This window comes from Leishmania donovani, chromosome 8, assembly GCF_000227135.1.
Source record: "Leishmania donovani BPK282A1 complete genome, chromosome 8".
Taxonomy (NCBI): Eukaryota; Euglenozoa; class Kinetoplastea; order Trypanosomatida; family Trypanosomatidae; genus Leishmania; species Leishmania donovani.
Window position 1 is genome coordinate 64,362 of NC_018235.1, and position 23,734 is coordinate 88,095.

The window sequence follows — 23,734 nt, forward strand, 5'->3', positions numbered from 1 at the left end:
AGGTGGATTGCTGGCGGCGTTCTGACCCTCCCTCCCCCCGCCCCGCTTTAGTTGTCATTGCTTCCGTCCTCGTCCCTTCCACCGCTGCCTCACCGCCGCACTCCTCCTCTGCTGTCCACCACGAGCGCGTCTGCGTTCGGATTTCGTTCCTCATCTTCCTCGTTCTCCCTCCTCTAGAAGTAAATTGCAGAGATGAGGCGAGAAGAACACGCCCTCCTCCTCTCCCATTCGCACATCGGCTGTGCCGTGCATATCGTGTTTTCCGCACGGCAGCAGATGATGTTGCCACCGTCGCTGTCGATTGCCCGTGTCATGGTCTCCTGCCGCCCTCTCTGCCCCTTACCTCTCTGTCTTGTTTACCTTCTTCCCCTCTTTCGATGCAGCTCCGCATTATCATCGCGCTCCTTCGCGTCATCTAGTTTTTGTTCGTTGTTCTCCTGGCACACGCACGTGCGCATCTGTGTGTGCATGCACGTGTTCTCACCTCCAGCCTGCGTTGACCCCTCCCCTCTTCCCCCGTTTTCTTGTGTCGTTCCTCCCCCCCTCCACAAACACCGCCTTCTCACCGTGTTCCTTCTCTGATCTATCAGTGCCCTTCATATGTTCTAAAGTCTTGTTTGCTGGCCTGTGTGTCTGCACGTGTTACGCTAGCGTTCTTCTCCCTCCCTCTCCCTCGCCACATCAGCGCGTAAGTCGTGGAGAAGATCTCCACGAGTGCGTGGCTCATATGTGCCCGAGAGCTTCTCGTTCTTTCTCCCTCTTCTCCGCTTATTGATGTTGAGCTCCATTGCTGTACCGAACGCTTGCTATGCGCCTCTTGTTTCCCTGCGTCTGTCTGTATTTCTGTGTCTGTGCGTGTGTGTGTGTGTGGGGGGGGGGTCAGACACAATCTCTATCTCTTGCTGTTGTTGTTCGCTCGCTCTCGTAATTCGGCTGCTCCCCTCTCCCTCTCTCGAGCTTTTTGTTGCTGCTTGCGCTTGTCTGCGCCGCGCACCCGCACCTCCGACCTTACAAACATACACACACATAAATCAGCTGTGAGGGCCGGCTCCAGCTTTCTCTCTCCTCCTCCCTCTTCGTGTCTGGTTCATTGTCTTCCCTTCCCTACCACCACCTCTTCATTTTGTTTCCGCCTGTGCGTGTGTCATGCTCGTCTAACTGTGCCCGGAGGAGGGCGTACCCACTCCCCTCGACTTCCCTGCGCCTCGCCCCTTCCTTTGGGTTCTTCCTATCCTCGGCGATATACATCACGCACATTCACGCGCTCCCCCTTCCTCCGGATAGCCTCACGAGGTCGTGCGTGCGCGCGTGCGTCACTCAAGCGAAACGGACCTCCTCAACGTCCCTCGCACCTCGCTCACTCACTCTCCTCTTCTCCATCCACCGCCTCCCTCCCCTCCCCCAATCCCGCGCCTTCATTTCTTTGACAGCAAACAATGAGGGTGCTTCTGTGCGGGAGTGAAAGGAGGGAAGGGGGAGGGCGGAGGGGATACGCGTTGATGGCCTGCGTGTCTATGCGCTCCCGTGTATCGGCGTGTCTCGGCGTGGGTGCTCGGGGCCGACGCGAGGTGGCGGCGGCCGAGTAGCCACACAAAAGCCGAGATGGGGCGTACAACACCGGGTGGCGAAGGACGGGCGAAGGGGTAGGGTTTGTGTGAGTATATGGCGACGGAAGGCGGTGCTCTTCTCTATTTTGTTCGGCTTCTTCGGTCTTCGCAGCGAAGGAGGAGAAAGAGTGAGGTGGCTATTCAATAAGGAGGGGAGGGGAGAATGTGGGGAGATGGATCGGCGCAGGAGCATGACGTGAAGAAGCTTGTTCTTCGTCTCTGTCTTTTGTGGCCGCCTCGTATCTCTTTCTCTCTCTTCCTCTCCAGGGCTACACATCACAGCTGCGGTCTGTCAACCTCTCTCCTCATTGTCCTTCCTCATTCCTCGTTGTCCTCTGAACAACACACGCATATAGAGCCCAATCATGAGCCCGCAGTTGATTTCTTGTCCTTTCTTGTTTTTATTATCTGCGAGAGTTTCTCGTGCCTCGCTTGGCCGTGCGGCTGCCCTCGCTCTTACCTTTGCCGCTAACTGCGGCGCACGTGAGGTGAGAGCACGTCACATTCGCGCGCGTACTGTGCATGATGGAACGGTGTAGTACGTGCGCACGCATGTCTCTCTCTCTGCATATGGATGCCTTCGCAGGCATTGCCTTGCCGGCGTCGCCTCATCTCCTCCCCCCTCCACAGCTGCGTGAGTGTCTTTAGCTGCTTTTATTATTCGTTTTCTACTTCTCTATGCTGGTTGTTGCCAGTATCATATATAACGTTTTTCGTGGCCCTGTCTCCCCGCCGCCGCCGCCGCTGACGCCCCCCCGAACCCCTCTCTTCCCTTGTCTTGCTCTACAGCTCACGCGCCCAGCTTCCCTCGCTGGGTGTGTGCGTCTCTCTCTGTCCGTCTGCCGGTGCCGCTGATGCTTCCAAAACGGCCGCTTCTTCTTTTCCTCCTCTTCCTCAATGTTCATCCGTTGGTCTCCTCACCTCCTGATGATGCGGGGACCACCTCCATGCGTCGTCTCATACAGGGTCCAGTGCCCACCCCCCACTGAGAGGGGGAAGCCGAGCAGCCGGCACAGCCTGACGTCCGGGTGCGACTGCGGGCTTTTGGGGTCCGCGGACATGCCTGGAGTGGGCGCTGTGCCGGAGGGGACCTGCGGCCTTGCTCAGCTTCGTACCAGCTCACCATGAATCGTGCCAGCAAGTCAGGAAAGGCAAACATCTCCTGCATCCGACCAGGTCTGCACTGATGAGGCGCAGATGTCGGAAGCACGACGAGAGCACCCTCGAGTTGCACCATCGAGCCCTCAAGACCCCCATGTGGAGAATCACCACACCACATTGTGGGATGCCGCGGCCTGAAGCGAGTGAGGGGGAGAAGAAAGTCACACAGACAAAATGTGCAGGGTCTCAGGAGGCCCTGACGTTAAGCTGGCCAGCACCCTCTGGGTGCTCATCCGGCATGCACCTGGACCCGCCCACGGCTACCTGCGCGACAGAGACGCCCCCGCCTCCGTCCTCGAGCAGGCACCCTAGAGGCGGTCCGCCTGGATCCACGGCATAAAGCGCACCCCAGGTCCGTGTGGCACCGACCGCGCAGCACGCATCCGACAAGGGAGCGAGGAAGGAGAGGGAGAGAGGAGGCTGCTAGACGCATGGCCCGGCTCGACGGCAGGAAGGCTCGCCATAGAGGAGGCGGATGTAACTGTGGTGCAGCAGAGGGCCACGTGCGTTGTAGCTGTGTGCGTGTGTGTAATGCGTCTGTTTTGCTGTAACTTGCTTTGCGGTGGCGGAATGGACACGATGGAGAAGACAGATATGGTCCGCCCCTCTCAGCTTCTGTGTGCCGCACGCATACCCAAGGACAGGCACACGTGCGCGCACGGCACCGAAGTGTTCCATGCCGTTTGTCCGCGTTCCCCTTCTGTTTTTTTTTTGTTGTTGTTGTTTGCTTGAGAGACCTTGAACGCACGTCGATGTCCGCGTGTGTGCGCGCGCGCTCATCCATGCAGTGTGGCGTCGCTGGTCTCGTTTCGTTTTCACCGTGACCTCTTTTCGATTCCTGACTTCTAATATCTCTTTATTAGCTGATCACGGCATCAGCGCGGCTCTAAAAGGAGTGTGGTGGGTGGCCTTCAATGTGTTTGTGTGCGGACGCTCTACCTCCGCGCATCCTTATCGTCTCTCTCTCTCTGGCATTGAGTTGCTCCCCTCGCTCCACACACACACACACACATCCCCTTACCACCACCACCACCACTACCTATCGCCTCCCCCCTCTCCCCCACTCCTTCCTTTCTGGTTTTCGCTCTGTGATCTTGTTGATTTCATATTGCGCGTATTTTTATTTTTGTTTTTGTTCTTGAGCCTCGCTGCCCTTCTGTGTTCTCCCTTTCTTCCTTCTTCTCCCTCTGCCTCCGGCGGTGCGCCTGTGCGCTGGTGCAACTTCTTTTCGCCCCTTCAAGGCCTGTGTTGATGGCCATCCCCTCCCGACCCTCTCCCACGCACGCACGACCGCAGCATTCTTCTCCCTCCTTTTCGTCCTCAAGATACGGTCCACGATGAGCGCCACCTCCGCCTTCACGTTTTTGTCTCCGTGCTCCCCCGCTGTGGTTTGCTCAGCAAGAACACAAGCGATAGATGGTGACCGACAGACAAGAACAACAGCACATCAGACCTTTCTTGTACGCCCGTCATGCGTGCCTGCCCACGCGTGCACCATCAACCGCAACTTTAGGTGATCACAGAGAGAGAGCGAGGCGCAAGTGCTGATGCCGGCGCATGCGGGTTTCTGTGCGTGCGTGCGTGTGCAGTCGTGCCGCGCTGCCCCACCCCACTCACCACCTTGCTTCCCTCCTCAACGAAGGTCTGCGCGCTCACTCGGCACTCTCCGCATACCGTCACACGTGTGTCTGTGTGTGTGTGTAAGCATCAGCCATATACACAGACACAGCTGTCATTCTCCACCACCACCAGCACTGCGACGCATGTGGAGAAACCCCGCACTCCTTCCGTTTTCGTGTCGGTGCAATCGATGCCATTCCATCAGTCACTGCCAAGGGTGCCGGTACCACGCGCTTCGCAGCACCGTCGCTTGAGCGAACGGAAGTAGACACACAGGATTGTAGACGTCGACTCGGCCGGCCATCGTTCACCTGATACGCACGCGTGTGCAACGAATTTAGCGCACCGGCACGACGGCGATACGGCGTGAGCGCTCCACCCAAAGAGGGCCAATCGAGGGTGCAACGAAGCGCGAGACAGCGGGAGAGTGTGCGAGTCAATATGGATAACGGTCTGTCTCACGGACGCAGGTACCTATCTGATCTGCGCTGGCTCCTCTGCATGTTATCTGCCCATTCCCCCCCCCCCCTTAGGGGCCGACGAGGTTGTGCCTCCACGTTCCTCTCTCTATGTCTGACGCTGGATGCCATGTTGTGCTCACTTCGTTCTCTGCTGCTTCTGGTGTGTCTCTCTCGGTGTGTCTCTCACGCGCTCACGCTGCGTTTCCGCTCTCGTTTCTGCGCCCCCCCCCCCGTCTCACGCTGCGCGGCAGCGTTTCTTGTTCCCCGTTTCGTCAGCTTCGCGCACTCTCTCACAAGCGCGTTACTCGTCGCCTCCCTCTTCCTTTTCTCGTCGTCGTCGTCTCAGCCCTCTCTCCCTCAGTCGCCTCCCCGCAGACACATTTTGCAGCTGCCACGACAGCTTGACTAGCTCTCCTGCCCGTGTGTCCCCCCATCGTGTGCTAGACCTCACCAGAAGCGAAGACGGATTGTGCGGGTCTGTGCGTGCGTGTGGTGTGTGTGCCAGTGCCCCTTCCCCCCCCCTCTGCAAATTACACGCCCACATCACGCACCGCTACACAACTCGAGAGCGCAGGATTCGCGCGTCGGCGCCATAGTAGAATGAGCCAGGCGATCTGATAGTCGTCGCCCACCGTTGCTCTCTCTCTCTCTTCCCTCATTCCTTCTCTCGTGCGGCTCGTTATCCGTCAGCTGCACGTCTTAGGTAGGCAGGCACTTAGGTAGTCGTGCCATTCATTTCATTCTGGTCGACGTGTACACTTGAGGTCGTGCAAGACAGCGCTGTCGCTTCTCTCGTTACGAGTGTTCGGTTCAGCGGCTGAACTCCACGGCGCCCCCCTCCCCTCCCCCTCCCTCGCACCCTCCCTCCCTCCGCGTTCGCGTGCGTGGGGGGGCGCATCTCTCCGCGTCTCTCTGGCGCTGTGGCCTTGCTGCACACGTGGCGGATTCAGCAACCATGCCGAGAAACGCGACGACCGTGCCGGGGTTCTTCCCCTATTTCGGGTTCATGCTGAAGGACGTCGGCAGCCGCCTCTCTATAATCTCGCATTACATGCAGACGAAGCGACACCCTTACCCGATGATGCGGCACCAGAACGTCCGCGCCTACCGCGGCATGCTGCCCTGGACGCAGGACGCTTGCTTCATTGCGCCGAACGCGTTTGTTGTGGGCAACGTGGTGCTCGGCCACGACACGGCAATCTTCTACCACTCGGTGCTGCGCAACTACCACACGAAAAGCGCCACCATCCTCGGCGATCACACGGTTGTCATGGACCGCACGACGCTGATGGGGCAGATCCGCGTTGGGCAAAGTACGTACATCGGTGCCGGCGCCACCCTCGACTGCTGCGAGGTGCACGACAACGTGTACGTCGGCCCTGGAGCCTCCATCGCGCTCGGCGCCGTCGTCGAGAACGGCGCGATTGTTGCGGCCGGCTCGGCTGTGCCGAAGGACGCGCGGGTGTACGCGGGAGAGCTGTGGGCGGGCAATCCAGCGCAGAAAATCGCAGATGTCAGCCCGGCCCAGTCAAGCGAGGTGCAGCACATGGTGCATGACCAGATCCAGGTGGGCAAGGCGCACCTCCAGGCGATCCGCGACCACGTCGAGCAAACGAAGGAGCTCGACGTGAACTGGCTGAACGAGGCGGTTACGATGATGGAGGCGCAGCAGCAGCAGATGTCCATCAAGCTGCCGATGGAGATCCCGCTGGAGGCGCGGCGGTTCCTGCAGCCGCGTGTGCACATGCGCCGCCCGGAGATGCACATGCGCATGTCCTACCCGGTCAACCGCACCGCGCCGTGGATGCCAAAGTCTGGCGACCAGACCGCGAACGTGTAAGCGACAGCGGCGCAGCAGGTTGCTGGCTCTGTACATGTATGTTTCAATGACACCTTGGCGTCCGTGTGGCGGGAGGACTCCTCAGTCGGTTCTCTTTGGCTGTGTCTCTGCCTGTGCAAGCGGGTGCTTGCTCAGTACGTGAACGGCGTGCTTTCTTTCTCTTCTCCTCTTGGTCTTGTTATCGCTACAGGAAGTCGCTCAAGTCGGTGGTCGAGGACGGATATGAAGTCGTGGGCTCGGACGTCTCTCCATCCCTCCCGCCGGGTAAACGCCGGGCTGCTGCTGCGGCGGCTGGTCGCGGCACTGCAGCACATGGGTCGAAGGCGAAGACCAAAGGGCAGTACAAAAACCAACCGCGGCTCGTGCCATCAGTGGCGTACGAGACAAGAAGGGGTGAGGAAAACCAAAGAAGGCGACGGCGGCTGTGGCGGTGGTGTCGCGCGTACAACGCCACGGGAGATGGTACGCACGCTCTCCGCCGCACCTCCTCCTTGGTGTCTGATAAAGAGGAGGAGCAGTGCGGGACTGCCTTCGCGTGACCGAGAGGCGTCCTTCTCGGACTTTACGTGGCGCCAGAGCGCCTTCTTGCTCTCTCTCCCCCTCAGCCTCCTCCGTGCCTGTGCGACTCTGCGTAGTGGATGCGTGCTCTACCGTTGCCTCACCAGCCGGCTGATCGCCTGTCCATTTACCTCTCTCTTCCCCTCGCGAACCCCTCGATCGCACGTGACACGGCTGTCTTCACGTGCGTCGCGTCTCTCGTTCTCGTGCCGTCGGTGTGTGGTCACCACAAGCACAGCCGGCGGTGTGGCCGATGCATCTGTCTTCGCCCCCTCACCCTCCCTCCCCCTCTCGCTCCGATCCGCGCGGCCGCCGTCCTATCCTTCAGCCGACCGCAGTAGGTGGGGCGTGTTCTCGTATCGTATCCTGCCGCTCTGGTGTGCGTGCCGCCCTCTGCTGCCAGCTTCGACTTGCCCGGTCGCATCACGGGTCGTCCCTGGGCTTCCTTTGCTTCGTCACTGCCACCAGCATCTTGCCTGCGTTTCTCACGAACATCGTGTACATCTCACTTCTGCGCTCCTCCCGGGCGCGTCGTTGTGAGCGACCATGCGTGGCTTCCTCTCGTTTGAGGCCGTAACGCTACTTATCTGTTGGGTAGCCCTACTGATCCTGACTAAGGGCCTCGCCACCACCGTGCTGCGGCACGACCTCGTCGCGTGGGTGCAGAGCGTGCTTGGGAAGCCAATGATGCGCAGCGCGACGCTGATGCAGGATCGCACGCTTGACGACGCCTTGCCCGAGGAGCTGCTGTCGCTCTTCTGGATGCGCCGTGCCGTGTCGCAGCCGTACAGCAGCTGGTACCTGCACAGCTCGGAAGCCTACAGCGGCGTGCCAGGGCCCATGCGCCTGCCAAAGGATGTCGTCACCGAAGGGCAGATCTTGTACCCCTTCCATGTGCTGTACCTGTACGCGTGTGGGGTGTGGCTGCAGTGGATGCGGCCCGAACTCGCCATGAAACTCCTCACGTCGCGTCAGCAGCCGCGCCTGACGCACAGCGACGCCATTGAGCTGCGGAGCACGCTTGCGTGGGTTAGCGTAGGCTGTGTCGTCCTCGTCGGCGCGCCGGGAGCATGGCTTTTCGCCGCCGCCCTCTCGCGCTTGCTGCGTCGCGCGGCTTGCGATCGGGAGCGTGCGTCTCGTCTGCATCTGCCAGCTGACAGCTGCATCAACGTGACGGCGTCTACAGTTGTGGCAGCGCCACCGGCGAATGCGGCAACGGCGTCGTCCAGGTCGCCGGATGAGACGATCATCGGCAGGGAGAAGGAGCTGACTGGCATGGCGGCGCGTGAGGCGAGAGACGTGGCCGCCTTCCTTGGCTCTCTCATCACTGTTCTCATGGGCATTCTGCCACTCCTCGTGGTGGAGGTGTGCACGATGCAGCCGTGGTGCCTGTGCGGCTCGCTTCTCGTGTGGGCACTTTTTTTTGCCCTCCAGAATGAGCTGCAGCTCCACGCCGGTGAGGCGCAGACGGCAGACGCCTCCTTCGACATGACCACACCGATCGTCGTCGGGAACGGTGTAGAGGTCTTTGCGCTGAAGCAGGAGCCGGGCGTCTGCCCTCTAATCGGGCTCTCCGTGACAGTCACCGTGATTTCGCTTGCCATGCCTTCGTGTCTCTTCGCGACACTACTCCTCGTCCTCTGGAGCCTTTCTGCATGCTGGCAGCGCGGCTACCGCCGCGTCCTCGTGAAGGTGAAGCTGCCGAGAGGGAGGAGCAGTCCGTCGGTGGGAAAGGACGGCTACGTGCGCATGGGTTACTCGTGCTACAGGGACACGCTCTGGATGAACAGATGCTTCTGCTACGCCACGCTGTTTGCTGTGTGCCTTGTGCTGGCCGTTACGACACCGTGGTGGCTGCATCAGCAGCCGGTCCTGACATTCATGGACCTCTTCGCGAGCCCGCCAAAGCCGTCGTCCAGCGCAGCCACGAAGGGTGAAGCGGCTGAGCGTGCGATTGACCCGGCGAACTTGTCCTTCACGGGTGGGCATGAGATGCACGCCCGCTGCCTCGCTGGCCCCTATTCGTACTACAACTGCGCGCAGCCGACGCCGAATATGTGGCGGTTGACCGAGTGGCTTGGGTTTCCGTGGACTTCCACGGCCAAGGCCCTCACTGGCATCTTCACGGTGAACCAGAGCTACATCAACAAGGAGAGTCCTCTGTGGCTGAACTACATCGTACTTGTCCTTCTAACCCTCGCGAACGCGGGCAGCATTCTCGTGCTGACGTTCTACCGGGTCCGTAAGCCGCCGTTATCCTTCGAGACGCCGGTGGTGTACGCAGCGCAGCTGGCGGCACAGCGGGCAGAGCATCAGGCGTACTGGGCTTCCAAGCGGGCGGGCCGCTGCGACGGTGCACGAACACCAGCTCCGCTGGCACCACAGCCCAAGGTGGAGACCGCCTCCGCAGCGCAGGGCAGCGCTGGTGGAGGGCGCCAGCGAGTCAAGGTGGTGACGTGCCTTTCACGGGAAGAGTACGTGGTGAAGCAGGTGGTGCTGCTGTGTTGGATGCTCTCCGCTTCCACCATCTCTGGCACGGTGCTGTTTCTGCGCAACGCGCCTAGCAGCTGCGTGCTGGTCTTTCCCTCCGTCTCGCTGCTGGCGGCGGTTTCCGTTGTGATCAGCGTTCTGCGCTGTGAGCGGCCGCTCGCCTTCCACCCCGCTCCCCAGCAGGCGGCTAAAACCGTCAGTGGTGCGTGGAAGATGAAGAAGGACACCTCAGCGCCCATGCAGCAGGACGGCGACGACTCGCGACCGCCTGCTGCCTCGCGGTGGTGCACGACGACGGTTGCGCCGAGTCTGGCACATGCTGCCGATGTGCCATGTCTCTACCTTGTCTTTACAGCATCGGTGCTCAGCACTGGTGCGCTGACGTGGACGATAGTGCCGATGCTGCTGCGCCACGGCATTCTCCTCCTCCTGTGCTGGCGCACGTCTTTATCGCTAGTGCTGCTGCGAACGTGGGCCCCGGCGGACACCACGTGCAACATCTTCGCGAGGCTCGGCGCAGTGAGCTGTGTTGCGCTAGGGCTCCTGCTGGCCGCGCAGGCTGTCCCGCAGTCGTCTGCGTCAGCTGTGGCGTGCCGGCTCGCACGCTTTACGGACAAGGTGGGCGACGTGTACGCGCACACCGGCGACAACGTCCTGCGTGCGCTCATCTACCAATGCATTGCCTCCTGCTTCATGTACGCCTGCGGCGCTGTTCACGCGACGCTGCGCGTGGCGCGATTGGCACTGGAACCGGAGGAGGTACACCTGGTGCCCATCGAGGAGGAGCTTCGCATCTGTAAAAGCAGTTGCGATGCCGCTGCAGCAGGACATGCGACGAGGCAGCAGTAGGTTGCGACGGCGTGTTTTGGGTATGTGCACCCGATGCGGCGCCACAACAACGTCGCACCTTTTGATCTACTCTCGTTGACCACTCCGCGCATATGGTCTCATGGCCGTCTTCCACTCCTCCAAGGCGAGACGCGCATGTCGTGCACGTTCGCTGGTTGCACTTCTTCTGCTGCCGTGATGGCGCAGGTCTTGATGTGCCGCTGAACACCTCGCACGCACACAGGCATGCAGCTTTAGGATGGAGGAGGGCGGCTGAGCAAGGGGAGGGAACACGCTGCTGTGTCCTGGAGTAATTCCTTACTCTCTGTGTCTCCACTTGAGCTAGAGGGGTGGAAGGGGGCACGGCGTTGCGTGTGCGCACACCGCCACCCCACTAGCTCAAGTGGAGACACAGACCCGGACACACGAGCACTCATGCATCCGTTACCTGTCTCTCATCCGCCCCGCCCTGCGCGTATTGGGTGCCTCACGCCTGATTTCGACCTCATTGGCTTTGCTTCGCTTGGCATCGGTGTGTTCATTCCGTGTATCCTTTCCCTTCTCTTGCTTTCGCATCTGCGTGCGTGTGCAGGCCCGTCGAGTGCCCGAGCCTGACCGTGCTGACGCTCGCCGCCGTTGAGCAAGCCCTCGCCTGGCGTACAGACACCTGCGAAGCAGCGCCACACAAGCAACACTTCTTTCTATTCTTATCCATGTGTATACAGGTTTGCATGGCGCTTGTATCTGCGCAGCTGCATGCAGGCATGCGGGTGAGCCGCCGCACGTGCCTCTTGCTCTCGATCGCACCTGTCACGTACGTATCCGCATCTGCCACACCCCGCCGCGTACCGCTCACGTTGTTACCGGCCGAAGCCTCACGTCTGCACGTAGTTGAACCCCCTCTTCCTTCCTCTCCTCTCCTTATGCCCCTTCCCAGAGCAACGAACACAGCCTTTCAGGTTTTTTTTTTCGTGCACTGCTTCTTTCTTTCTTCAGGGTACTTCACACTCACACGCAGCACTCGCTCACTGTCACTTGCCATCCCTTCTGCCGCGTGTCTTTTCCACCACTCCTTCTGTCTTCCCTCTCTGAGGTGCGCATATACGGCCCTCACTGCGACTCACACCCATACACACACACACACACAAGCACACGCCTGCGCGTTCCTTTCCGATCATCGCCCTTTCCTCGGCTCTGACTGCTTCCTCGTCCGCTGCTGCACTCGTTTCTGCGCATTTTTTCCTTCTACTTTGCTTCCAATCACCAGCGCGCGTGTGTGCCTGCTTCTCGCGCGTCCTGCCATCGGCGCAGCACCGAGCGACGTTGCTTGCCCATCTCCTTGACTCCCCCCCCCCTCCTCCCCGAACCGTGATCTCCACACGTGCACCGCCACACAGACACACACACACACACACACACACACACGCAGAGACCTGCAAAACATGTCGCACGCGTCGACCTTTGCCGCGGGCGAGCTGCCCATCCGCGTCCTCACGTTCAATCTCTGGGGCATCTTCAATTCGAGGATGCGCGAGGCGCGCATGAAGGTCTTCGCGACGAAGATTGAGCACTACGATGTCATTTTGCTACAGGAGCAGTTCTCCGTCGAGGATTTTGACCTCATCTTCCAGCACGCCTCGCCGGCGGTGCAGCGGACGTACACCTTTCGTCGGTTCTGCAGCTCCTTCTACGGCTCCGGCTGCGCCGTCATCTCACGCTACCCCATCAGCCAGGCCTTTTTCCACACTTTCCCCCTCCAGGGCTACCCAGAGATGGTCCTTCACGGCGACTTCTTTGCGAACAAGGGGGCGGCCATGGTGCGGGTGATGGTGCCGGTGACGATGGAGGATGGCAGCGCCGCCAACGCACAGGAGGTGACCCTCTACACCACTCACCTTGTCGCCGTATACGAAAAGGTCAGCCAGCTGTCCTCGTGGAAGCGCGAGCGCTACCTTCCCTTCCGCATCTCGCAGGCGATCTCGTTCGCAGATTTCATCGTAAGCACCTCGCGTCCTACCGACCGCATCATCATTGGCGGCGACTTCAACTGCTCTCAGCGATCGCTCGAGGTGCAGATGATGCTGATCCTGCTCAAGCGGTACGGGTACGACATGCACTCCGTCTTACCTCCGCCGCGGGCGCTGCGGGATGCAGCGACGGCGGAGCAGGAGCGCGAGGGCGGTCAGCGGTTCTTCACGTATTCGGACAGCAACACCTTCAACTCGATGAAGACGTCGTACTTCAAGCTGCTCAAGCTGGAGGCGGACATCCCCTCGCAGATCGATCACATTTTCTTCTCTCGTCCAGCCTTCGCGCTGCGCCAGTTTGCCGACTGCCCGGACGTCGCCGATGGCTACCCGTGCGCCTTGCAAGACGCGCCGAACGGGCTCGTCGTCTTTACCAAAAATGAGGTTCACGTCCCGCCGCACTCGGCGTGGTGCCGGTCCCTGTGGCACCAGCTGCTCACCGGCAAGCGCGTGCCACGCGGCGCCAATGCGACCGGGCAGCTAGCGAAGCCGGGGCGCAAGACGGCGTCATCAACGGAAGGACAGAGCGCGGACGACGCAGCCCACTACTACCCCATGTCGGACCACTTTGGCGTGGCAGCGCTGCTCGGCATGCGTGTGGAAAAGGCGGGCTCAACGACGGCCATGATTTGCTCTAGCCCTGAGACGGGCGGCACGGCCGCGTTGGCACTCACCCCTGACGAGGCGCGGGCTGTCCAGACGGTGGTGGACTTCTTGGAGGACTACGTGTGCAAGCTCCGCTCACAGGCCAAGACAACACGCTACATGGCGGTGTTTTCGCTGCTGTTGGTGGCGGCGAACATCTGGGTCCTTCGGCGACTGAGCGCGAAGGAGGAGGCTCGCTCAGCGGCGGTACTGGAGCGCATATACGACATGGCAGCCGCCACTACCCGCGATACGGCAAAGGTGGTGCAGCCGGGCAACGGGCTCGAGTCCATAAAGCATGGCTTTAACGTGGCGAAGGACTGGGCGAGTAACCAGGCGCAGCTGACGCTGCACATCGTGAGCAAATTCACGGGCGCAACCCCAGCGCCCGGTATCAACGCCGGCGACACACCAGAGGGGTCCAAGCAGCCTGCCGCTAACGTGGCCGATCCGTCAGAACCGGTGCCCAGGACCGTCCCCGCGTCCACCGCAGCTACTACGGCCAAGAGGGCCACATCCACACCGGAGGGCGATGCTGCTGCGCGTCCGGACTTCCGTGCCATCGCGGAGGCGCTGACGGTGCGTCCATTGTATGCCTCCGCGTGGGTCTCCTCCGCGTTCAACATGACCGCCGCCGTTGTTGGCACCGTGTCCTTCGCGATTGGTGTGTTTCAGCGCGCCGGTAACGCCAATATCCTCGAAGAACAAGTGCATCAGCTGAAGAAGTTGTAGTGTGCACTCTGCGTGCGCTTCCTGGCCAAGTCGGACAACTGGCGGCTGGTCTTTGCTAGCGTCTCTTCCTCAGTGAGACAGCGGCGAGCACATGTTCGTTGGCCTCCCTTTGAGTGCTGCCCGTCGCACGTGTGCGTCGCGGATGGCTGCCGCCGCCTTGCCTGCATATGGACCTCACGCTTTTTTTTTTTTCACTGTCCGGTCTTGTATCCACGTGCTTACGTGCCGGCATGCTCTCTTGTGTCTCTGCCATGCTGGCCGGCGCTGCTACCGTCGCGGTGGATGGGCAGCCACTGGTCGATGTCGTGCGCCGCGCGTGCGCTGATCAACTGTGCTTCCTGTACGTGCGTGGACGTGGGCGCTTTCCGCCCCGTCCGCCTTCGCCCTTTTGCTTGTGCTTTTCGGTTCCATGCTTCGCCCTCTCTCTGTGTGTGTCGGGAGGGAGGAGGGTGGAGGAGGCGGTATTGCTGTACTGGCTCTTCCCCACGGCCGCCTCGCAGGACGCGATGGGGCTCGTGAGGTGGTCGGGGTCGAGTAGACCCCCTAACGCTTGCGCTTGGGCAGAGAGCGGGCACGCTGATGTAGGAAAACGTTTTTAAGGGCCACTCGTTGCTGCTGGTGCGGTTCTCTTTGCATCTTGCTTGTTCGCCTCACGATCCCCTCTCTGTCGTTCGTGCGTGCATGACACCGACCTCTTCTTCACCTCGCCCCACCTCTCTTCGCCACGTGGGCTTGTCGGCCTGCCTGCCGGTGTGTGTTGACACAGTGTCGCAGACTCCGCTGGTGCCGTTCGTTTTGGCTTCCGGCCGGAGAAGGGTGTCTTCCCGGGATGCTGCGCGAGCGTTCATCGCTGTGAGAGGAGCACCGTGGTGACTGCAGCCATGGAGTCGCTGCAGTTGAGGTAAAGCGGCGAAGCAGGTGCGTGCGCGTGTGTGGGCCACGAGACACTGAGGAGCACACAGAGAAGGGGAGGGCCCTGGAAAGGGCAATGGCAAGGAAATAGTGACGCGAGAGACGAGAGGCGCGACAGCACGGCGATGGGAAGCGCTCGGCAGCCACGGAAGCCACTACCCACTACCACCATCCACCCCTCCCGTCAAAAAACGAAACACGCACGAACGAATCGAAGGGGTGATGCACCGTGGGGAGACGCAACTGGAAGAAAGAACCAGTGATAGCCGCGCATCTGTCGGTGTGCAGATGAGGACGGCAGCTGTGTGCCGTCACGCACACACCTCACTCTCTTCTGCGGGCTGAGGAAGCGTGACCAGCAGAGGCTCCCACCCACCGCCACTCCACTCGGCATGCGTCGCGCTGCCACTCTCCCGTTCTTTGCAGCGGTCAGACATGGCACATACATGCAGAGGGAGCGACGCAGCCGTGCCCATGGCCGTTTACGCCGTCGCTGCGAGTGACTACCCTACCCTTCTCTCATCTGCATGCTGCACCTTCCTGCTGTGCTGGGCCGAGTCACCAATCACATGTGCTCCTCGCCTCCCGTAAGACCCCCAGACACATCGACTCGCTCGTGGTATCGCGCAAGAAGCAACACGGCGCCGTCCACCCACCCCGCACGCACCGGCGCTCGACACGCATACCTTCGCAGTATCGAAGCAGCCTGTGAGTACCGCTCTGCGCGCGCCACAACTCAAGACGCTCGCTCACTCGCTCTCCCCAGCGTCGCGGACATGCGCGCTTCTCTTGCGCTTGGATCGTTGATGGTAGACAGACGCTTCCTTCTCCATCTAGCGGTGTGGATGCTGCTCGGCCTTGGAGCCTTCCCCTCGCGAACTCGGTGATGCCTCCGCGACGCCGACAGCTGCACGCGTGCGCAGGGCTTGCACTCCGCAGTGACCGCGGACAGCATCCGCGTGCGATGGCAACACGCACCATCTACCACCTCCCGAACATTCCCCATGCAAGCTGTGCTGCGGCGAGCAGGAACCACGGAGGGCCTGCAAGCGCATCAGAGGAGCCACTGCACGCCAAAGACGTACACACTGGCGCTGGAGAAGGACGAGGCGGCTGTGGCAGTGGCGAGGGCGCAGAGGAGGAGGTGGTTGTATGTGCCGCACCGCCGACGGCGCCGCAGCTCGCAAGCGCGGTCACACGAGGTCGAGGAGATGGCGGGGCAGTGCACACGTTAAAGCGGTACCTACGCCCATACGAGGAGGAGGGCAGCGGTGCTGTGCTTCTAGAAAGGGAGCCGGACGGCACGGTCGCGCCACCCCCAAGGCACAACTGCCCCAAGCCGGCGAAGCTTGACACCGACGTCTGGCATTGGAGTGGCGACATAGAAGAGGTGCGGCAACACACAAGCGTGGATGGTCGACGGGCCGGCCATGACCGCACAGCGACGGCAGAACACCGAAGAGGTGATCGCACCTCAGAGTGCGCCTGTGGTACCCGTAGTCGTCATTGCCTCCCCGCGCAGAAGAAGTTTAGGTGCGACGCGACACCGACACCTGCATCTTGCGCTGCTGCTACGGACAATTTTGATGAAAGATGCGATGCCGCCTTCGCAGAAAGGGGATGCGTTGCTGTAGCAGTGTTTAGTCGCCCGCCGGACTCACGTGCACTGGAGGACGCGCGCCCCTCATCACCACTACTGTTACCGTCCTCTCCTGCCTCCACGAATAGTAGCGAGACGAGCGCGCCGAGGTCGTCAACGTGGGCAACAACACGCTGTCGCAGACGTGACAGCGGTGGCGAGGACGATACTTTGTTTAGGTGCTCCACCACCGCCACTTCAGCCTCTGAGATCGACAGCGATGGTTGCCCAGAGGATGGCCACGGTAGCCTGGTGCAAGGGGTCTTTGTCGAGTGTGAGGCGCGCTCTGCGGGTTCCGGAAGCGGTCCGCAGCTGGCGATTCCAAGGCATCTGGCGGCCCAGCAGAGTAGCGCTTGCGACGTGCTGCGAGACCGTCCGCTCATCGCTGCACCACCAAGTAGCGAGCAGATTACAGCCGCACCCACGAACCGCGCCAGCGGCAAGATCGCCCGCCTCACAAACTTTTACTTAGAGCCCCGCTACCGCCGACACGCGCAGCACATGGCACTGCATGATCTGCCGCTGGCGACATCGGCGACAGTGCCATCGCGCTCTAGCACGTCCTCCAGCATATTTCTCCAGCTGTTCACAGCATCTCCTCCTTCGTGCCCTGCGGGTTGCGAGGTGAAGCGCGACGCAGCTTCGCGCACGAACGACGACGAGATGGGCGTGAGGCCGCCGATCTGGTCTATCATCATGAAGTACTATGCCGCCCATCATGAGCGGCAACTGCCCCCACATGCGCCTCTTTAATGGTTAGATATCTCTTTCGGGGAGCAGACTGAGGCGGACGCGCAGCGACGCCTGTGCTCAAGGAGACACCGCTCGCGGCTCTCATTTCTTTTCGCCCTCGCTCTACTCTGAGTTGATTCCTGCTGCTGCTGCTGCCTCCACTTGAAAGTGAAACTCGCGTTCATGGATTGGGGAAGGCGGAAGATATCACGGGCACAGGAATGGTGGTAGTTGTGTTGGGGGGGTTGCCGAGCCCGCTGAATGTGAGCATGACGTGCTCCTCCTCGGCCCGTGTCAGCCCAAGAGAGACGCCGCTCCCGTGAGGAGGGGGGGGGGCTCGTGCCGCTGAAGCGCTTCCATGGCGACTTGTACGCATGATGGCAACACGGAGGACTGCCTTCACCGTCGTCCTTCTTCCCTCGCTGCTCTCGCTGCGCGCCTCATGTCCGCTCGTCTCTGCACGGACCACCGAACACTTGCTCATCACGCCTCGTTTTTTTTTTTTCCTTGCTTGTCCTCCTCCTTTTCCTCCTGTAGAGTGCCAAGAACGCGCACACGCCCAGAAAGTATCGAGTAGCGTACGATGAGCGACGGCTGCATGGGCTCTGTCGTAGACGTGCATATTGGGCACGTTGTCATCCCTCATGCCAGCGCGGCCGCAGCAGCCGAAGCAGCCGAAGCGGCTGTGGTGTTCCCGTCGGCCGGGCCGGCGCACAAGAAAGCGCGCATTGAAGCTGTGGCGACGCGGAGCAGCGCTTCGGCGCCCGCGGATGTTGTGATCGCTACCGCGTGGTCGGAAGAGCGTATCACCGACGCTCTTCGACGCTACGCTGTCGCTGCCCTAGAAGCGGCTTCATGTGAGGCGGCGGCGGGCAGTGCTTCGTCCCCCTCCACCGCTGCTGCTGCTGCGGCTGTTCTCAAGGCTGTGAATGATGCTGCCAGCAGCTGGGTGGCCGTGTGGCCAGCGGTGCGTCTCTCTCCGACGCCTGCAGACATGACTGGTAGCGGTGGCGAGGCAACGACATCCACCATGGCCAGCTGGTCGACAGTCAGCTTCTCCTTTGTACCTGGGGCTCTCGAGTCAACCGCCTCCGCTACTGCGAAGGGAGCCCACGCCGGCATCAGCAAGGCAACCGTGCCGGACGCTGCGCCCGCCGTGGACGCCGTGACGCTTCGTGTCTTGGCTGCAATCTCTCTTCCCCGTGGCCTCTGCGTGCCCTACCGAGGCATCGCGACTGCGGTCACGGCTGGCGGCTGCGCTGGGTGTGTATCTGCCGTGCTCACCGAGTCCATCCAAATCCGCGCCGCCACGGCAACACCTCCGGCTGCGTCGTCTTCTGTGCCGCACTCACCTGCGTCTAGGTCGGCGGCGTCCCCATGCACGTATGGCATGCTGCCGGCGGAGCTGCGGGCGAGACCTATCTTTGTTGTTGGGGCCGGCGGCATCGGCTGCGAGGTGCTCAAGGTTCTGGTGCTGAGCGGCTTCACGCAGGTCCACCTCATCGACCTCGACACGATCGACGCGACGAACCTCAATCGACAGTTTCTCTTCCGGGTGGCAGATGTCGGGAACTCAAAGGCGGACACGGCCCGCCGCGCCGTGCTTGACTGGTTCGCGGCAGCCGATGACCCGGCACCCGAGCACGTCAGTGATCTCCGTGGCCGTCGTACGCCGCCGAGCATTGTTGCGTACCACGACAACGTCAAGGCTGATCGCTACGACGACGCTTTTTACCGGCAGTTTGCCGTGGTGCTGAGCGCGCTGGACAACGTGTCGGCACGACAGCATGTGAACCGCATGTGCATGCGCAACAACATCCCCCTCATCGAGAGCGGCACGATGGGGTACAACGGGCAGGCGCAGCCCATCCTCAAGAACGTGTTCGAGTGCTACGACTGCCGGCCAAAGCCGCCCGAGACGAGGACGTTTGCCGTATGCACCATTCACGCGCGCCCGACGACGATGGTGCACTGCGTGCACTACGCGAAGGAGCTGTACGAAGTTCTTTTTGGCAGCGACTCGTCGGACATGGATGGCAAGGGCGCGAGCGCCCTCTCGGATGTTGGTGCCACGGCCGAGGCCGGCAGCGGCTCTGCCACGCCCTTGCAAGTGGATAAGCAGCAGCACGGCGCAACAAGGCCGACTGATGGGGGCGAGCTGTCGTACCTGCGCGCCATGGTGTCTGACTGGCGACGCCGCCAGCTTCCCGCGGCGTCGCCAGGGTGCACCGGCGCACCTACGTGCGCCTTGGCCGAGGCTTCGTCTACGCTAGGCCACAATGATGTTGGTGACCGTAGTGGACGTGAAGGCAGCCGTGCTTCGTCCGCTGCTGCCCTCGCTCTCGAACTGCTGCGCCTGCTTTTCGTGACCAAAGTCGAGGAACTCCTGTCTTTGAAGACGTCCTGGCCAACGGAGCCGCCGGAGCCGCTGAGTCGACGCGATGTCGATCGCGTTGCGGCGGCGCACATCTCCGCGAATGCCACCGGGGCATCACCGGCGCCGCTATCGGGGGATCATGTGCTGTCGGTGCAGGACTGCATGGAACTGTTCGTCAGGGCGGTGACGCAGTGTCTTGCCCGTCCAACCGGGTTGACCTTCCGGAAGGAGGACGACGCAGCGACTTCCTTCGTCAGCGCTACCGCAAACATGCGCGCGCACGTGTTCCACATCGCGGAGCAGTCGCTCGAGGACGTGCGGAGCATTGCCGGCTCCATTATTCCGGCTATCGCCACGACCAACGCGACTATCGCCGGGGCCGTGGTGCACGAGTTGATCTCGCTGCTGCGCAGCAGTAGCAGCAGTTTCTCCCAGCCTGCGAGCACGAGTGCTGCTCAGATGGCACCACTGTCGCAGGCAGAGGTGACAGGCGTGTCAGCCCCCGTGTCCATGCAGACATCGCCCCGCGCGCACGTTGTGTACACCCGCAAGGTGCCACAGGTGCGCCGCCGCCGAGTGCCGTTGCCGCCAGGCCAGCGATACACTACCCCCGCTCTCTTCATGGAATATGCCGGTGACGACGCACCTTCGGCGAACGAGAGTGCCTCGAAGCTTGCTGCCCCCTGTGCGCCGCTGCAGGCGGCGCTGGCGTTGGTAGGCGCGGAGGACAGCACCGCATATCTTCCCCGTATGTCTGGCGCCGCAGAAGGGGGCGGCAAGGCGAGGCGAAGTGTAGCCGTGATGGACCACTACCTCGTGCACAGCACCGCGCCGAATCCACCGAACCGCCTGCACTGCGGCGTTTGCCAGGACGTGCATCCAGAAGTGTGCGTTACGCTCGATCTGCGCTCTGCAACGCTCGGCCAGCTTGCCCACCTTGTCCTCGAGAGTGCATTGGGGTTGGAGGCTCCGTCAGTCAGTTACGGATCCACCATGCTGTATGAGGATGAGGACTACGAAGAGCTGGCTGACCACATCCTCGCCGATGTGCTGCAGCTTCCACCCGCCGAGGCAGGTGGGGTCGCCCACCAACGTCAGAGCTACACTCTCACCGCTGACGCGCTCAACAAGGACGTACCATGGAGTGTAGTGCTGACGCATGACGACAAGGGGGCGGCGACATCAGCGCCGTCACCGTCAACCGTGTTCTTCCAGATCTCCGGACTAGAGGAGGCAAAGGCGGCTGAAGAGAGAGCCTTGGCCCGTCTCGCGGCGCAGCAAGCGCAACAAGAGCCGCCTGCTGAAGAAGACGAGGAAGAAGCCCTCGGTGCACCGCCAGGAACGACAGGCCTCGCTTCTTCAGCAGCGGCCACGACTGCACCGGTGGCGGTGGAGTTCATTGTATCAGATGACGACGAGGTGCTGGACGTGACGCCTGCAACGAACGCTCCATCGAACGTCGCGGCAAAGAAGGACATCGTGCTGCTGGACTAGCGGTGCGTGCGTGCGTGTGGAGCGCGTGCACCGCCGTGACGACTTGCCATGAATCACAGGCGTGCACGCGCGGCGACACGGGAGTGCAAGAAGGCAGCAATCTCTCTCTCCGCAATGCTGGCGGCGCGGATTGCTTAATCCTCGCTCTGTGCGTGTGCCTCACGGCTCCACGGCGCCGCCCTCCACCCACCTATCATAAGCCGGTGAAAGAGCTTGCGCACGGCTGTTGACGTGTGCGTTCTCCGGCTGCTGCGGCTGCCTCGCGCCTTCACAGGCAATGGGCATCATCGTGCACGACCTCTCTCCGAAACCAAGCAAGAAAGCCTCCCATCACCTTCTTCGCATCGTCGTCCTCCGGTACCTCCCTCCCCCCCCCCCTACACACACGCAGCGACGTCATGGACGGCCCCCTTCTCGCCCTCTGCCTCTCATTATTTTTACTGTCCGTGCCCTCAGAGTAGGTCCCGCGCCGATTTGGCGCCCTTCATGTGTGCACCCGGCGAGCGAGGAGGCGGGAAGGACCGGAAGGACGGGTGGCCCCGCACTCTCGTGAGTGCGCACAGGCACAGGCATATACGGGGATCTGTGCTCTCGCATAGAACCGACACGCTCTATTCCCGCCGGCGTGCGCCCCCTCTTCGCGCACGCGGCACGACCATAAACGCCCACCGGCCAGTTGTCGGATCGACCGCTTCAACTTTCCTGGCTCGCTTCATGGCCCCCACATCACTCTCCCATCTCTCCTCCTCCTCCCATCTCTTCTCCCATCTCTCCTCCCCTCACGCTGGCGAAGGAAAAGTTGTATCCGACGCCAGCGTCATCTGGGAGCTGGGGGTGGCATTGGTACGTTGCGTGGAGCCGCAGTCGCCGCCGCGTCTGCGAGTCTCTCTGGCCCATCTCGCACGTTTCCGTCCTTAGTCCTTGTCTTTCGCCGCGCTCGGCCTCTCACATCTGGCCGTCGCTCACCCACTTACACGTACAAGAGGAGACGTCGGGCAACAGCCGCCGCAGCAGCGCCACACTGTCATGACTTTTCGGTTTAGCCGAGCAGCGCGTTATGGCGCAGCGGCAGCAGGCTTCATGGGGGCCAGCACGGTTGCCATTCTCCTGCCGCCAAGGGAGACGATCCCGCCGGTGCTGCTGCCGTCGCGTGTCCTGTTCGAAGGCATCGGCCGCGTCGGGCGGTGCGTGTACGCAGGTGGGCAGATCTACTGCGACTACGCCTTCAACGTGACGCAGGAGGATGGGCAGGAGCAGTGGAACGAGGTGCACCGGCGGTGCGCGGAGCGGCTGGTCGATCTGGCAGAGAGAAACGGGGGGCTGTACGTGAAGGCGGGGCAGATCTTCGCGAACATGAGCCACATCCTGCCCTATCAGTACTGCCAAGTGATGGCGGTGCTGCAGGATGCGGTGGTGAAGCGGCCCTACGCGGAAGTTGTAGCCGTGCTGGAAAAGGACTTGGGGCGCCCGCTCGGCGAAGTGTTTTCGTACATCGACCCGACCCCGCTGGCAGCCGCGTCGCTGGCGCAGGTGCACCGTGGCCGTCTGCGCGACGAGGACGTGGAGGTGGCAGTCAAGGTGCAGTACATCGACATTGCGCAGCGGTTCAACGGTGACATGCGCACCATCTCCCTCATGTTTGCCGCAGCCAGCTACTTCTTTCCTGGCTACGACTTTGGCCAGATCATCGCGAAGCTGAACGACACCGTCGCGGCCGAGCTCGACTTCCGGATCGAGGGCCGGAATAGTGACCGGGCCGCGGCGGATCTGCGGTCCTGCGGATGGGGGGAGCGCGTCGTGTGCCCACGCATCTTCTGGAATTACGCCAGCAGGCGCGTGCTCGTCTCGCAGTTCATTCCAGATGCGGTGAAGGTATCGGACCGCGCAGGCATTGCGGCGATGGGGCTCAACGTGAAGGAGGTGGCAACGACGTTCTTCGAGGTCATCGCCTTCCAGATCTTCCGCACCGGCTTCTTCCATGGAGACCCGCACGCCGGCAACGTCCTCGTGCACAAGCTGCCAGATGGGAAGCCACAGGTAGTCCTGCTGGACTTTGGCCTGTGTGCGGAGCTCAATGCGGCTCAACGCCGCGAGATCAGCGACATCTGGACGGCCTCCACCACCCACGACACTCCCAAGATCACCGAGATTGCGCGCCGTTACGACTGCGACGACTACGAGCTGTTCGCCTCCTGCTTCCTGCAGCACCCGTATGAGTACTTCGCGAACAGCACCAGCGGCCGGCTCAATAGCCCGTACGCGCTAGAGAAGATGCGGGAAACCGTGAAGCATCGCATGACGGATCTGAACGGCATCGTAGCAGCACTGCCGAAGGAGTATGCCCTCGTGCTGCGCAGCATCATGGCCACCAAGGCCATCAATCGTGAGCTCGGCGAGGCGGCGAACCGCCCGATGTGCATGCTGCGCTACTCCCTCAAGACCTCTCACGAGGACCTCCCCAAGATCCAGTTCCTGGTATTGATGTCCAAGGCGTGGGTTTCAGAGTTGTACGCGTGGCTGTTGCTGCGGTTCACGCTGTGGCGACACCCGGAGCTGTCTGAGGTGTTGGAGAGCTCGCTGCAGCTGAGCGGCTAGCAAATCCTGGGCGAAA

At 61.7% G+C, this 23,734-nt stretch overlaps 6 protein-coding genes across 6 annotated transcripts; all 6 read left to right on the top strand.

The window, feature by feature from the left end:
* Positions 1 to 5,804: 5,804 nt before the first annotated feature.
* LDBPK_080190 (hypothetical protein, conserved) lies at positions 5,805 to 6,689 on the top strand (the record flags this gene model as incomplete). Its single annotated transcript, XM_003858536.1, has 1 exon — positions 5,805 to 6,689. One exon carries the CDS (start codon positions 5,805 to 5,807, stop codon positions 6,687 to 6,689), a length of 885 nt encoding a protein of 294 aa, XP_003858584.1.
* A 1,833-nt stretch (positions 6,690 to 8,522) lies between these two features.
* LDBPK_080200 (hypothetical protein, unknown function) lies at positions 8,523 to 10,586 on the top strand (the record flags this gene model as incomplete). Its single annotated transcript, XM_003858537.1, has 1 exon — positions 8,523 to 10,586. One exon carries the CDS (start codon positions 8,523 to 8,525, stop codon positions 10,584 to 10,586), a length of 2,064 nt encoding a protein of 687 aa, XP_003858585.1.
* Positions 10,587 to 12,007: 1,421 nt separating this feature from the next.
* LDBPK_080210 (hypothetical protein, conserved) lies at positions 12,008 to 13,969 on the top strand (the record flags this gene model as incomplete). The annotated part of the gene is made up of 1 exon (XM_003858538.1): positions 12,008 to 13,969. One exon carries the CDS (start codon positions 12,008 to 12,010, stop codon positions 13,967 to 13,969), a length of 1,962 nt encoding a protein of 653 aa, XP_003858586.1.
* Positions 13,970 to 15,767: 1,798 nt separating this feature from the next.
* LDBPK_080220 (hypothetical protein, unknown function) lies at positions 15,768 to 17,273 on the top strand (the record flags this gene model as incomplete). The annotated part of the gene is made up of 1 exon (XM_003858539.1): positions 15,768 to 17,273. The coding sequence occupies one exon, from the start codon at positions 15,768 to 15,770 to the stop codon at positions 17,271 to 17,273; it is 1,506 nt and encodes a 501-aa protein (XP_003858587.1).
* Positions 17,274 to 17,835: 562 nt separating this feature from the next.
* LDBPK_080230 (ubiquitin-activating enzyme-like protein) lies at positions 17,836 to 21,123 on the top strand (the record flags this gene model as incomplete). The annotated part of the gene is made up of 1 exon (XM_003858540.1): positions 17,836 to 21,123. One exon carries the CDS (start codon positions 17,836 to 17,838, stop codon positions 21,121 to 21,123), a length of 3,288 nt encoding a protein of 1,095 aa, XP_003858588.1.
* Positions 21,124 to 22,149: 1,026 nt separating this feature from the next.
* On the top strand, positions 22,150 to 23,718 carry LDBPK_080240 (hypothetical protein, conserved; the record flags this gene model as incomplete). The annotated part of the gene is made up of 1 exon (XM_003858541.1): positions 22,150 to 23,718. The coding sequence occupies one exon, from the start codon at positions 22,150 to 22,152 to the stop codon at positions 23,716 to 23,718; it is 1,569 nt and encodes a 522-aa protein (XP_003858589.1).
* Between the last annotated feature and the right edge of the window lie 16 nt (positions 23,719 to 23,734).